The 13,540-nt window shown below is 41.3% G+C and overlaps 2 protein-coding genes across 2 annotated transcripts; both read right to left on the reverse strand.

Annotated features, from left to right (window-relative positions):
• Positions 1–3,449: 3,449 nt before the first annotated feature.
• Positions 3,450–7,140, reverse strand: PCOAH_00021250 (Uncharacterized protein; the record flags this gene model as incomplete). Its single annotated transcript, XM_020058932.1, has 3 exons — positions 3,450–5,840; positions 5,992–6,416; positions 6,611–7,140. 3 exons carry the CDS (start codon positions 6,699–6,701, stop codon positions 3,450–3,452), a joined length of 2,907 nt encoding a protein of 968 aa, XP_019914446.1.
• Positions 7,141–7,909: 769 nt separating this feature from the next.
• On the reverse strand, positions 7,910–12,128 carry PCOAH_00021260 (Uncharacterized protein; the record flags this gene model as incomplete). The annotated part of the gene is made up of 16 exons (XM_020058933.1): positions 7,910–8,027; positions 8,230–8,300; positions 8,430–8,496; positions 8,645–8,943; positions 9,136–9,276; positions 9,399–9,470; positions 9,612–9,685; positions 9,793–9,898; positions 10,055–10,134; positions 10,257–10,314; positions 10,442–10,492; positions 10,582–10,645; positions 10,802–10,844; positions 11,110–11,235; positions 11,394–11,577; positions 11,748–12,128. Coding segments are annotated over 16 exons (1,935 nt in total), but the record flags the coding sequence as incomplete, so codon positions are not given.
• Positions 12,129–13,540: the final 1,412 nt, after the last annotated feature.

Genomic DNA, 13,540 nt, shown 5'->3' on the forward strand with positions numbered 1-13,540 from the left:
TACAACAAAGCATATTCCCCTCCTCTTTCCTTCCTTTCGTCTCTGTTTATTTTACATATAAGAAATGAATATGTAGAAGAAAAAATATAGGAACATATTTATAATACGTCAAATTGCACTTATACGTCGAATTGTACATTTGTGTACTTTTTTTTAAGTGTGTGCACATTTTTACTATAATTATAATTATGATAATTATACTTACCTTATACAGAAGATATACGATTGTTGGTAATCCTATTGCGGCAAATATAGAAGAGACAATGGGAGCGGCGGTGGCCGGATTTGAATCTAGTGCCAATTTTGCTGCACTTTCCTTATCCCTCTTTTGATCCTGCGATCTTATATATGCTTCTTTCTTTTCATCGAAATTGGTTTTGGTGATGCCAGTGCATGCAATTTTGCACTTCGCTCCTGCGTTAGGCAACTTTTTTAATTCCTGGCAGATAGTATTCATAATTTCATTAAATTCACTTTCCTTACTTTTCAGTTTGTCCCATAATTTGTCCCATATCCAAAAAAAAAGGAAGTTACACCATTTACAGAAGTCAACATCGTTCTTATCTACTTTGTTGGCCATGAGGCACCATGCGTTCATAACCTTATCTCTTTCATTAATAATATCATTATGTCCCATCAACTTTCCCTGTATTCCTCTAACAGAATCATGGGACCCCATACTAGAAGTATCCTCAAACTGGCAGCAGTAAAACCCATATAACCCCTCTTCCTCCTCATCTTGCACCTATAAATTTAATTAGAACAGAATATATATACATATGTGTGCACAATTGAATTGTTCAATTCCTGAATAGGGAAGGGAACAAAAGTTCCCTGTTCAGGGAAGAATAGGATGTTGTTTATTCTTCCTCAGGAAGGAGAAAAAGGATGTTGTTCAATTCTATCCCTCCTCTTTGTTGTTTTTAACTTACTTGGAGTTGTTCCGTCCTACGGTCCTGATCTTCGTCCTCCTCTAACTCAGAGCCTGTTTCATCGTCCTCGTGTTCTTCAGATGCTGTAGAGCATATGAATTGCTCTGGTAATGTCTGACTATTGCAGTTTATACCGTTCGACATATATTTAGTCCTAAATCCATTACAGTACTCTTCCGACGTGCCCTTACACTGCGCGCATAACCATTTATATGCTGATTCAGCTTACCCACGATGTGTTATATAATTTGAACTATGGGCATAGTTAGTACACTCCTTCTTATTCTTTAAATATTTAATGTTATATTCATAATCGAACAATGCTTTGCCCTTTTCGAAAATTTCCCAGTTATTATTATCATGGTATACATTAGTACACTCCCTTTTCTTTTCTTCCTTCCATGGGAATTCCCCTAGCCATGTGTAAATTGCCCTCATAATTGTTTTAAATATATCACCACTTACATTTTTTCCTTCCATTTTAATTTTAGTACCTATCCAATAATATAGCAATTTGCATGGATCATAATAGGGTGTGGTGCTGTTGTCCACTTTACATAAATTATAATAGTTTTTTATAATTTTATTAGCTAATTTCTCATCATGAATATTCCCCAGAGTTAATGTGCCCTTCACTTTCCTCATTATTTCCTGGTTACAGTACTGTACGCTCCCATAGAATCTAGAACAATCATTTTCACCTTCGAGCCTATTGTACACTTCCTGTGAGGGTAATGGATCTTCCTTCCTTACTTTGTCTGGTGCCATTGTTTATGTATTGGTATATTCTTAGTATCTAGTATATTCATATTAAGAAAACTTATTCCAGAATTATTTATACATATTTATATATATAATGAACGAATGCAAGCAGAGAAAATTTTCTTCCCTTCTTTACAATTTTGCATAATTATGTGAATATTAAATTCTTGCACTTCCTATTATAATCATATTTTTTAATTTTTCGAAAACAATGGATAATATATTAGAAATACACATAAAATCACTGTACACATATAATTAAAGCGGACGTAGAAGCAACTAAGCAATAAATAATGAAATAGAATAATAAGGGGGAAGGGGCAAGGAACCCAAAAGAAAATTTTTTTAACACACACATACACATGCCTCCTCCCCCCCCTTTTTACATTTATTTATTTTATTGTTGTTCTTTTTCTTTCTCCTTTTTTCCTTCTTTTTATAACTCTTATATACTAATTTTATTCTTCCTTCTTTTCTTTTCCTTTTAATTTTTTTTATATTAATTTTACTCTTTTTTTTTTTCTTCTTTTTTTTTTATTTTTTTTCCTTCAAATACACAAAAAATACTCTCTATATTTCACACGGGTGAGCACGTTCCTTTTTTTTTCTTTCTTTTCTCATTTATTCTTTTTAATTATTATTGTTACTTTCCCTAAGGTGATTTCATTTGGAAGATTTCCACTACAACTGTTATTATATATTATGTGTACCTTTATCTCTCTCGTTCGCAGTTATTACTTTATACATTTATTCTTTGTGGGAGTTACTATGCGCGCACTATTACACTATACTCTACCTTTTTTTTTTTTTTCCTTTTTCCAATTAACATTATCGTCTGTGTCCATAGAGTATATATAGAGAGAGATATAAATTGGAATATACCCAGGTGGGATTCACATATATATGTTTTGAGGCACATTCAACATTCATGGGCATGCCTGCTTTGGTAGAATTTAAGCATTTGTTGTTTGATTTCTTTGTGAAAAACTTTGAATTTTCTTAAAACAAAAGCTTTTGAAAGATATTCCTAAGGCAATGTACGAAATATTTTAAAATACCTTGAACGTAGCATCAAAGGAGCGGAATTGCACATATATGGGTAGGTTCTTTGCACTAACAGTCGAAAGTAAAAGTATGTATTATTGCACAATACACACTATTGTACACCTTTCACATCTTCATGAATTTATGGCAAATTTATAGTATATAGGCTTGTATATATATGTGTATCATGGAAAGATGCAGCGGAATGCACGTGAAATTTGTGTGCGCCGCACTCCTTAGCAACTATGTAAGAAATGGAATACCTTGAATAAAATGTAAAAAAAAAAGGTACAAAAATGGGGTGTTCTTTAAAAAGAATGTGGAAGGGAGGAGGATTGGATGCAGGAGCGTCTAGTAGTAACAATTGTCCTGCCGCTTTCTTCGCGCATTCTAATGAAAGGAAAAGGGATAAAAAAAAAAAAGAAAAAAAGGGAAGAATCACGGTTGCTTTCTTTTAGCCCCCTATTGTTGGGTACGTGCCTTCTGGAATAGTAGAAAAATCTACCCCTCCCCCAAGAGTATCATGCATATATTGAAATACTTTCTTCATCTTAAAGTGAGCATGGTTGCAACCTCCTCTTCGGGAGGTCGTGTTCCTGGACATTCGGCAGAGTATGGTTCCTTCGTTATTACCACTCGTGTGGTAGTCATCACAAAGCCGGGGGTGGGCCCCCGAAAGACTCCAACGCTCCCACCATCTCTCTGCAACCGTTAACAGTTCTCGTTCTTCAAACAAATAATGATGTATATGTTGCTGTCGAACAGATCGAACAAATTGTATTGCGGGAGCATGATATTGAGAAAATCATTGCGAATATCACTTATCACATCCTTGATGTCATTGGCAGACCGCTGGTATACGTTACCCTTGTGGTACACAGTCTCCCTCCTATTGTTAGAAATTATATAAGCATTTATATGGGACATGGGAGATATTCTGTAGAGCATTTCCATTTTGAGTCTCTTCTTAATGGAGCTCGTTTCATCGGACGTTTCAATGATGATGTAGGCGCTCTCGTTTTTTATTTTGTATTCCTTCAATGTTATCAAGGTCTCCAGGAAGAAGGACCTACTGGAGTAGATTATCTGTTTTGTGTTCACATCTCTGAGCACCTCAATCTTTATTATAGTCCTACAGTTAAAGAACAAGTTTGTGTACGGCAAATTGGGCAGCTTCTTCTTCCCATAAAAAATGTATAGCTTCAAAAACTCGTTTTTCTCTAGGATGACTGCTACTTTTTTTTTAAGGAGCACTTCGAAGAAGTTTATGAATTTTATCTCCTCCTCGACATGCTGCTGGAACAGCTTCATGTACTTGTGGTTGTGTTTTTTTAGGAAGGCGATTTCGTCCGTTATTTCGTTGTGCGGTTGTATTGGTCCGGCTGGATTCGGCTTGCCTTTCTCCTCGTTCACATGCTCATCACGAGCGGCATGTTCACGGTTGTCCTCTTCTTCTTCCTCGTCATCACTGTCGTCATCGTCTTCCTCTGCCCCCTCTTCCGTTCCCGCTTCCCCCTGGGCCCTCTTACGAACGTATGTGTTCCCCAGCGCGTATAACGAGTTGCAGTACTTGAAGGTCTTGTACGCCTTCACAATTTCGGGCATCATCCCCAGGTAGTTGATGGAGATGTTGTTGCGGCTTCTTAGGTGCGGAAACTGACCAGCCATTTTGCGTGAGTCAGCCTTGTTCAGGTAGCTCTCAAATATGTGCGACAGGATGGAGTAGTACTGATCCCGCTTCACCACCTTGAACGAATTGTGATATGACACGTAGTACGTATTCAGGTAATCGTCCACATTGTTCATGTTAATAAGGTTGTCCTTGCTGTACAGGACGGACTGGGGGTTCTTCCCCGCCTGCCTTGGGCACGTGTCGCTATTGGAAAATATGTTCTGCTTCTGTGCGGGGCATATTTTTGGCGTGAGGGGGGTGACCGATTGCTTCGACACACCTGCTTGGCCTGGCTGAATCGCCTCGCTGTACTCGCTGGAATCGGTGGGTTCATTCTTCCCCTGTTTTTCCGCCTCTTCGCCTCCCCTGCGTCTTCTGCTAAGCAGCTCGCTCTGGTGGACCAGAAAAAACTTCTTCAGTTCGTTCTTAATGGTAAGGTGGCTCTTCAAGATGAATGTGTTTTTGTTTACATCATCCAACGAATTGAGGATGTTAGTACTGCAGTGGTTGTTGTCACTACAGAGGATGCGAAATATTTCTTCGTATGTGTAGACGGACAGGAACTTTTTGTAGTACTCCTTCTTCGAGTCGAAGAAGATGTTCTTCTTCATGATGTATACGTTGGGTTGGCCTCTGGTATTTATCACCTTCCTTTCCCCCGCAGCATAGGCTCTTTCCCTTGCCTTTTCCATACTCTCCATCCTTTTATAGTATTCATCATTAAAAATGGTATTCTCATAATTGTCTCTGTTTTTCTTCCTGAGCTCAGCTAGTATGTCTTGGATTTTCTTCTCGTCAATTTTGCTTGCGATTTTATTCGAAAAAAAGTTCTTAATGTCTGGCTGCATGTCCAAATAAATGTTGCTGGATAGTACGTTGTACTTGACTGTGTAATTGTCCACACAAATGAGCACGTTGTTAAAATCGCTTTTGTTTTTTCCCTGCGCTTGGGCTAACATTTCTACATTTTTTATGATCACGTCCACGATGTGTAGATCCACGATAACGTAATAATTCAAGTAGGACAACTCGTGCTCCTTTATCAAGGGGTCCTTCAAATAGATATAGATATTCATAATTTTTTCATTTTTTTTTCCCTTAATATAATTGTGTAGAAAATTGAAGTATAGGAAGTTGCTCTTGAAGAAGGAATTGTTTTCATAATTTAGGACATTAATTCTTTTTCCACTTAGGAGGAAGTCATTTATTACGTAACTGGAAAAGGTGTCAAAGTTGCTGTTGCCGTGGAGGTAGTCCGTGGCAGACGCTTCGAATCTGTCTATATTCTCATGGTTCCAGTTCCGTATGCTTTCCGCCTTCTCCTTTATCACTTGGCTGAACTGCTGCTCCATGCTCATCATTTTGTTCTTCAGCGCATCCAGGTAATTGTTTAGCTCTCGTAGGTTTTTGTGCCTCTCTTTGTCCATTTTCTGCGTCAAAGGGGGGAAAAAGGTAAAAATGAAAAGGTAAAAATGGGTGAAAAACGGGAAAAGTAAAGAATGGCAACTGTGGAGGAGAAGGAATAAACCCGTTGGCTATCCCCACCCACCAAATGCACGAGTAGATTTTCGCCCAACGTACCTTCCTGTTGAGATCGCTCAGCAAGTCAATCTTGGAGAGCAGGTTTCTGTACACGAAGTTGACATAGTATATATTCTCCCTCTGGATGTTATTAATTGTGTCATTAAACATTTCTAACTTTACATTTTTTAAATTCTCCAAGTATTTGGAATATCTGTGTAGCTTATTTTCATTGTAGGAGTAAATATGGGTCAATATATTTTCATTGTGTTCGTAGGACTCATACAGATTAGCATCGTGCTGTACGAGGTGCTCGAATTTGCTTTGCAGTTCCTTCTTAAAGTCGACGATGTAGTTGTTCATGTCTTCCACGTAGTGCACTACTTCTAGAATGTTCTCCACCAGGGAGTCCACACTGTTCGTCAATCCTGACGTCTTTCCATTTTGATCATCCTTAGTGTGCGGCGGTTTTGGAGCCTTCGTATCTGTAACGGAAAAAGGAAAAAAAAAAAAGTAAAAAAGTCACCCACATGGAGGAATTAAAAAAAGATGGGGGGGACAGAAAAGGTCCACTTAGGCGTATGCTTCATAGAAAGGCACCAGCGACTGGGTACCAATCGGGGAAGGCTAATCACATTTGTTATCTTTCTCCTTCTCTCGGTTGTCGCTCATCCCTTACTACTGCCGTAACAATGCAGGTGCTTCCTCTCCACGTATATTTGTACCAACCAGCACACAAGTAGGTTAGCACTCAGCCGCCTGAAATTCATCCTGCTTGTTTCTGCATGTCGTTGTGCCCCCCTAAAGCTGCCGCTTCTCACGAGTAGACAGTAAAAAGAATCTCCGTCCTCAATACGGTTGCAGCTTCCTAATCGCTACAACGCGCTATTCACTTTTTTTTTTTTTTTCTCCTCTTTCGATGCAATTTAGCCGTGAGTATATCCCCTCTCTTTTTTTTCGCCTCGGGAAGCGTTTTATTAATGCGAAATGGCATAGTTAACAAGTCTCGTGTTCGTAAAAAGGATTGTGGTGCGTGATTTCGAGGCCGAGTCTGCATATGCTCACCATATTTTCGGCCCACACGCGGGGGCTACGTGGCATAAAAGTAAAAAAAAAAACAAAAAAAAGAGTCATGCAAATCAGAAAAAAACGGTTGCCGCAAATAGGTCAGCGAAATATAACTGAGCAAACTACAAAATGTTCTTTATCGTTTCTACACTGGACTCAATTCTCCTCAACAGGTTATCTGCAGAGTTGGGGAACAGGCAAAGAAAATTAGGACGCGTCAGTTACCAATTCGGTCACCTAAGGGCTTTGCGTCGCCAATCCCGGGGACGGCTACAAAGGCCATCCCCCAGGGGGGAAGAACTGCTTCTTTTTTTTTTTTCGATTGATACGCTCGCTGGTGCGCATGTAACAATTTAAAAAGGTATGCAAACTATATGTAACGAACATATTTTTTCTTTTTCTCTTTTTTTCTTTTATTCATGAACGAAAAGGTTGGGCAGGATGACGGGGCCAGCCCAGGATCAAAAAACAATACACAGAAAGGCTCCACTGGGAAATTTCCGTACCATGAATACGCGCATGCAAAATAGAGCGAAAACAAATGGAGAACGAAGTAGGCATACGCAAATGAATTTGCCGCTCGATTTCTTCCCTCAATGCAGTGCAAACGGTAAAATGAAGCTAGCATGAGGAAGGAGGTGCCCTATGCAGCTGCTCTATATCACGGCCGAAGAAAAATAATCAAAATTGTCAGCGGGCCCGCGTAGAGGCACAAAAATGTATAACGATAAAAAAAACGCGGTACAATAGACTAAACGGGTGGATAATAAAATAATTGCACAGGGGTGGAGCATAGGAGAATTGAAAAGGTGGGCTAGCTGGCAGAAAAAGGCACGGTTCACATAGATGGCAGAAGGACCAGCATCCTCCCCCGTAACTTCATCAGGGCTACAGCCATGTCAGCCGTACCTGTGTTGCTCAGTAGCTTGCTCTGGATGTGCATATATTTCTGCTTGGTTGTTTTCTTTTCCCGCTCGTTGTTGTCCTCGTTAAGGTTCAAATTTGACTGCACCTTCTTTTGTAAAATTCTGGGAAAAGAAGAAAGTAGCGCGCAGGATGGGAAATAAAAAAGGGTCATGTGAAAGGGCCATAAAGAAAAAAGTGCTGCAACTAGGCTCCGTTGTACATCACGCGGGGTACTCAAAAAGTGGAAGGAAAAAAAATGAAACGAAATCACTTTTTTTTTTCCCCCATTTTTCTCGCGTTGGAGTTGCCCCTTTTTCGTCCAACCGTTCATTCCGCTCATTAATCCTCTGCAACGATTCCTCAGACAGGACGCTCTTCTGCTGCTTTTCCATTTTCTGCTTAGGGAAAAATGAGGCACGATTCTTTAGTGCATCACGAGCGATGGTGTATGTCCTTTTCGTGATGGAGGAGCCCACCATTGGTTCCCTTTCTTCCCCTTTTTTTTCCCCAATTTTCTGCCTTACGCTTTTCTTTATTTCCTCCTTCTTGCTGTTCAGCTGTTCCTGTATCATTTGCTTTTTCTTTTTGATGCTGCGCGGTGAGGAGGACAAGGTTGGATGTGTGCCGAGGGGAGAAGTGGGCAAGATCGGACAGCGAAGGGAAGCGCCCCGACGTAGTTGTCGCACAATCCTATGTGACAAGTCCTTGGGAGCATTGCACCCCCTTAGTGCGTGTTTACTTTTCCCGAATTATTTTGTTTATCTTCATTTCCTCCTTTTTCATCTCTTGCAGTTCCTTCATCTTGATCGCCGACTCTTGCTCTGCGGTGCAACGGATGGGGATCAGGGTGAGGTAGGCCGTCACGCGTGATTGTGCAATCAAATCCATCAGCTGCGTAGCAACCATGTAGCAACCGCGTAGTAGCCTTCCGCGTAATCTTCTCGCGGTACCCTTCCTTTTGAACTCACGTTTCTTCTCCCTCCATTTTTGTATCATGTACTTTTTTTCCTCAACTTTGGAGTCGTTTTTTCGCTGCTCCTGTGGTGGAGTAGCGAAGAGGGACAGTGTGCGTAAGTGGAAACGGTGAGGTAGAAGAACCCCTTGAAAAAATGGAGCTCCCTAAATTGGTGGAAAATATAAAGCAAAACAATGTAACGCAAGATTAAGCTAAAGGGTGATCCCCCCCTGGTACGTCAGTTTCTCCTTTTTTTCCTTCCTCTCAGCTCTTACATTCACATTAACAATGCTGATGCTGTTCAGGCACCTGTTCTTTAAGTTGTTATACGAGATGAATTGCTTGTACCAAGACATGTGTTCAACAATTTCTTCCTCCGATTTGTTCATGCAGCTTTTCAGCATTCCCAAAACAACCTAGGCAGCGAGGACGCATTGTGTGTTACGATTAACACGTGCACTTATCTGCTGGTGCCCTTTTTCCATTTATGTGCTGAAGGAAAGGAGCACAACGTGGAGCTTCCTTGTCTGTGAACTACCTCATCTCCCAAATTTGCGTTGTTCTCGTACACCTTCATAAAATAGTTGTGTTCGTCTTCATCCCAGGTTCCCTGCGAGCCGTTAACGTGTGTGTATTCATCTGTATGCCTTTGGACAAGCATACAGTAAAAGTATATCTTTGCGCGCCCATGTGTATGCTCATGGGGTGATTAAGCTGGTTTCCTCTTTTCTCTCCCTATTTGGCTATGTACCGTTTTTCCGCCTATGTTTCTAATGTGCTCATTCACTTCCAGCAGCTTTTGTATGTTGTTGTGCAGCGTCTTGTCTTCAAAAGGGGGCACATAAGAATTGGTTAAAATCGTAATAATGGATAAGCATGAGTCCCCTTTTGGGGTCCCTCAGATAGGCCTCCCTTTTTTTTCTTCTCCCTACCCGTGTTCACCGATTCGTAACACCCCTGGAGGTACTTCCCAACGCCCTCGTCAACTGGTATATCGTACTTTGCCACAGCCAAATAGAGGACGATGTTAAGGTGGCTCTTCGAAGGGGAAAAAGTGTACAGGGCATGCAGACATATCAAAATAGGTAAAACAGGGTAACGCGTGGAAGAACATGGTAATGCATGACATAGCATAGCGTCTCGTGGCGGAGCAAACTAATCAGGCACAAATCTGCCTTAAAACCTGCTGGTCACCTCTTCCAAGTATTTCTCCCGGAAATCTTCGAAGATATTTTTGGACAAAATTAGGTACTCCTTTTCGTTCAGCTCGGAAACTGCGCTCGTCACAAATGGGAGCGGTGATTGGAAGCGCCATATGGATGGATGTGTAGACAGGCGGTGCGTAGCCCACCATGGTGAGCCTCTCTCCCCCTTTTTTTTAACTTTACAAACATACCGTGAGCCCCAATATTTTTTTTGAATTCCGAAACGGTCTTTAGCAAAACGGACAGCCACTGATTTGAAGGCAAAAGTGGATACACCGATGTTCCCATATTTAGATATACACAGGTTAAGCGAAGGGAGCGGTAAGCATTTCCTCAAAGGGGGAGGCAAAAAAAAGAAGGACTCTTTTTTTCACACCTCTTTATACTCGTTGTCTAGGAAGTCCTTGTGCTGCTTAATGCTTCGCCTCTGCGCATGGAGAGAAGGACATGTTTAAATTCATATACATTTCCCATGTGGGGATTTTTTTGTTTTTTATCTTTTATTCCTCATATAACCGTTATTTGGTCGATGTGTTCACTGTTGATCGTTCTATTCATTTCCTTCTCCAATTTACGGAAGCTGCTCGGTGGGTAAAAGGCGTACGTTGTTGCCACATGTTCGGTGCAGTAGCTTGGGCGAGGGTGGAAGAACCCAAGCAGAGAAGCAGAAAAAAGGAGACACGACAAATGGGGGAAGCCGAACACGTCCAACTGTATGCGTAACTTTTCAACGTACGATGATGTCAGGTGTCTGTATTTAGACTTCCAATCGTTTACATCTAGCAGCAGGGAAGGGAGAGAAAAAAAAAAAAAAAGGGGAGGGGGAAATTATGCACCTCCGTACAGGTGAATTGTCGCTCATATTTACACCAAATGGGTACCATCACAGGGCAATTATTTGTATAAGCTCATAACTTTGCATCCTTTTCTCATTTTCAATTTCCCTTTTTTTCTTTTTTTTTTTCTCCCTGCACGTTCAGCTCGGGGCAGCCATCATAAATTCCGTGTTGTGGAATTATCCCTCCAGTGACTCGTTCCACTTACCCTTAATTTCGATATCGAAGAGGGTATTTTTCTTTTCGTTAACGTGCATTTGTTCTATGTTAGTAACATTGTCTTTTGTTTCGACGGGGGCTTCGTCACCCTCTTCATCTGACTTGTGTGGGCTGTCTTCGTCCATGTTGAGGTTGGTGCCCCCAGTTGTCTTCTTCTCCCTCTCTGCGTTAGAGAAGTACGTTTTGTCACAAAGTGGCTTAGTGGCGGTACTGTGTATAAGCATATGTACATATATTCTTGTGCGTGTTCCCTCAATTTTTGGTCTTGCCTACCTTCGCTACCATCAGCACTTCGCCCCGCTTCGTACCCGACCCCTTCCGTTTGAAGCACATCCCCGTCATCTCCACTTGAGTGGTCAGTATCCTTATCATTACCGCCATGAGGTAGTGCATTTTGCTGTTCCCCTTCTTCTTTTTCTTCTTCCTCCTCCCGCGGTTCTACACAGTTCAGCGAATCCTACCGTGCGAGGAAAAATTGTGCAGGTTCCCGTAAAAACGCGAAAGGAATGCGAGGAGAAAACATAACGAGAGCGAAGTGCAAATAGTCGGGGGAACTTAAAAACCTCCACCATCCCCGCGGGAAATGCCCGCTAGGCGGTTTTACCCAGCGGTGTGCGCATTTCTTACGGGCTGTGAACTAAGGTGATTACTGCCTGCACTTCCTGCGCCAATATCGTCCATCGAATAATCGTCATCCTTATCGCATGGGGATTCATTGTTGGAGGGATCGTCTCCTGTGTCGCCGGAAATCGCCACATCTTCATCCGTTAAAATGATGTGGTCTTCACTGTCTACATAACTTCCGTCTTGTACTTCATCCCTACCCCCATCAGAAATGTCCTCATCTGATTTTACTTCATGCAATGAATTAATTTCTTCCTCCTTCATGCCTGCCTCGATTGTGCTCATATATTTAATCATCATTTTTTTCTTTTCACTGTGAGTTTTATGCTTCCATTTTTCATCGTCGGAATTTTCTTTACTAAAGGAATCATAGTTCCCCTTCATGTTTCGTTACCATTTCTACTCCCTCCCCCCAACAAGATGATATATGGAATAGGGAAAGATGGCGCACCCGATGAGGCATAACCATACATGGACAGTGTACGCACGAGTTACTCCTACCACGTTGGTCTTCTCCTTATGCTATTTTTTATTTTTTGCAAAAAAACGGGGAGAAATAGTCACTTTACCAGAAAGGGTGCATGCATCAGTGTGGTTCATTTATCACCACGTATGCTTCGCTAAAGGTTTGTAGGCTCTCCTTGAAAGAGACCTGTTCGTAATTAAAAAAACAAGGAAGGACTTTCAATCCGTACGATCATGCATGAAGTCTTTTATGTAAAGCTATGCGCATGAAAAGGCCTTTACTCAGCGGTCCGGGGAGAAACATGCTCACTTGTTCATATGAACAAAGGGGTGAATGCGAATTTATGCCATCTGATTTGTTTAAGAGAGATAGATAAACTCATATGGACAGACAAAAAAGTAGATCCCTTTAGATGATACTTACACATGTGTACTCTTGCGGGCACGTAGAGGTATTTTTTTTTTTTTTTTTTTTTATCTGCTTTAAATGGATGGGCCTTTAATCGGTATGAAATGACGAGACAAATCGGGACGTCCTCTTCTTACCCTATTAAATTGATATAACGAAAAAGAAGAATGCAAGAAATGCTTCACTTAATTTAAAAGGTATTATTCACATTTTTGTAAACCTCTTTTGTGGTGCAAAAGAGGGTTTGCAATTATTTTGTCTGCACGCAAGCTGACATTATGTTAACCCTTTTATGGCATGGCCAATCGGCTGAAGCACAAGTAAGGGGAGAAAAAAAAAAAAAAAGACCATTTTTGCCTCCCCATAAATAATGCAATGGCATACCTATGCTTGCCAATTTGACGGGGTTAGAAACGAGCAGGTTTGTTTTATTTTGTCCCGAAAAAAATGCTGCAAAGGTGTGTTCTTCATTTAAACGATGCTGCGTTAAACGTTTCTTTTATGAGCGCCTTAATGAGGGGAGAGAAAGAGCCGCTCCCAAGTTGTCCTTTCTTTTATCCCCCTATGCAATGCAAAGGTGGCAGTCAGTCCCATGCCAACTGTGGCATCCCAAAAGGAGGGGAAACACGCACGTGTATGTAGACATGCTGTGCACATACGTATACTTCGCAAAGTTGAGGTGACGGTTTCGCAGGGGCGCGCCCTTCTGCGGAAGCAACAATAACTCCCGTACAGCCCTCCTTTTGAGCGCGACAATTCGTCGCCTATTCGCTCGTTCGCCCATTTCTTCAGAAACGCGCAACCGCGGCAAACTTCGCGTGACCATTCGTACAGCGTCCGAACACTTCCCCGGGCTGCCCCAAATTTGATGACAAATTGTTGGCGTAATTTTGGTATACCAGTTTTCAACAGGGTTTCTTTG

The sequence above is a fragment of the Plasmodium coatneyi genome, chromosome 8, assembly GCF_001680005.1.
Source record: "Plasmodium coatneyi strain Hackeri chromosome 8, complete sequence".
Taxonomy (NCBI): Eukaryota; Apicomplexa; class Aconoidasida; order Haemosporida; family Plasmodiidae; genus Plasmodium; species Plasmodium coatneyi.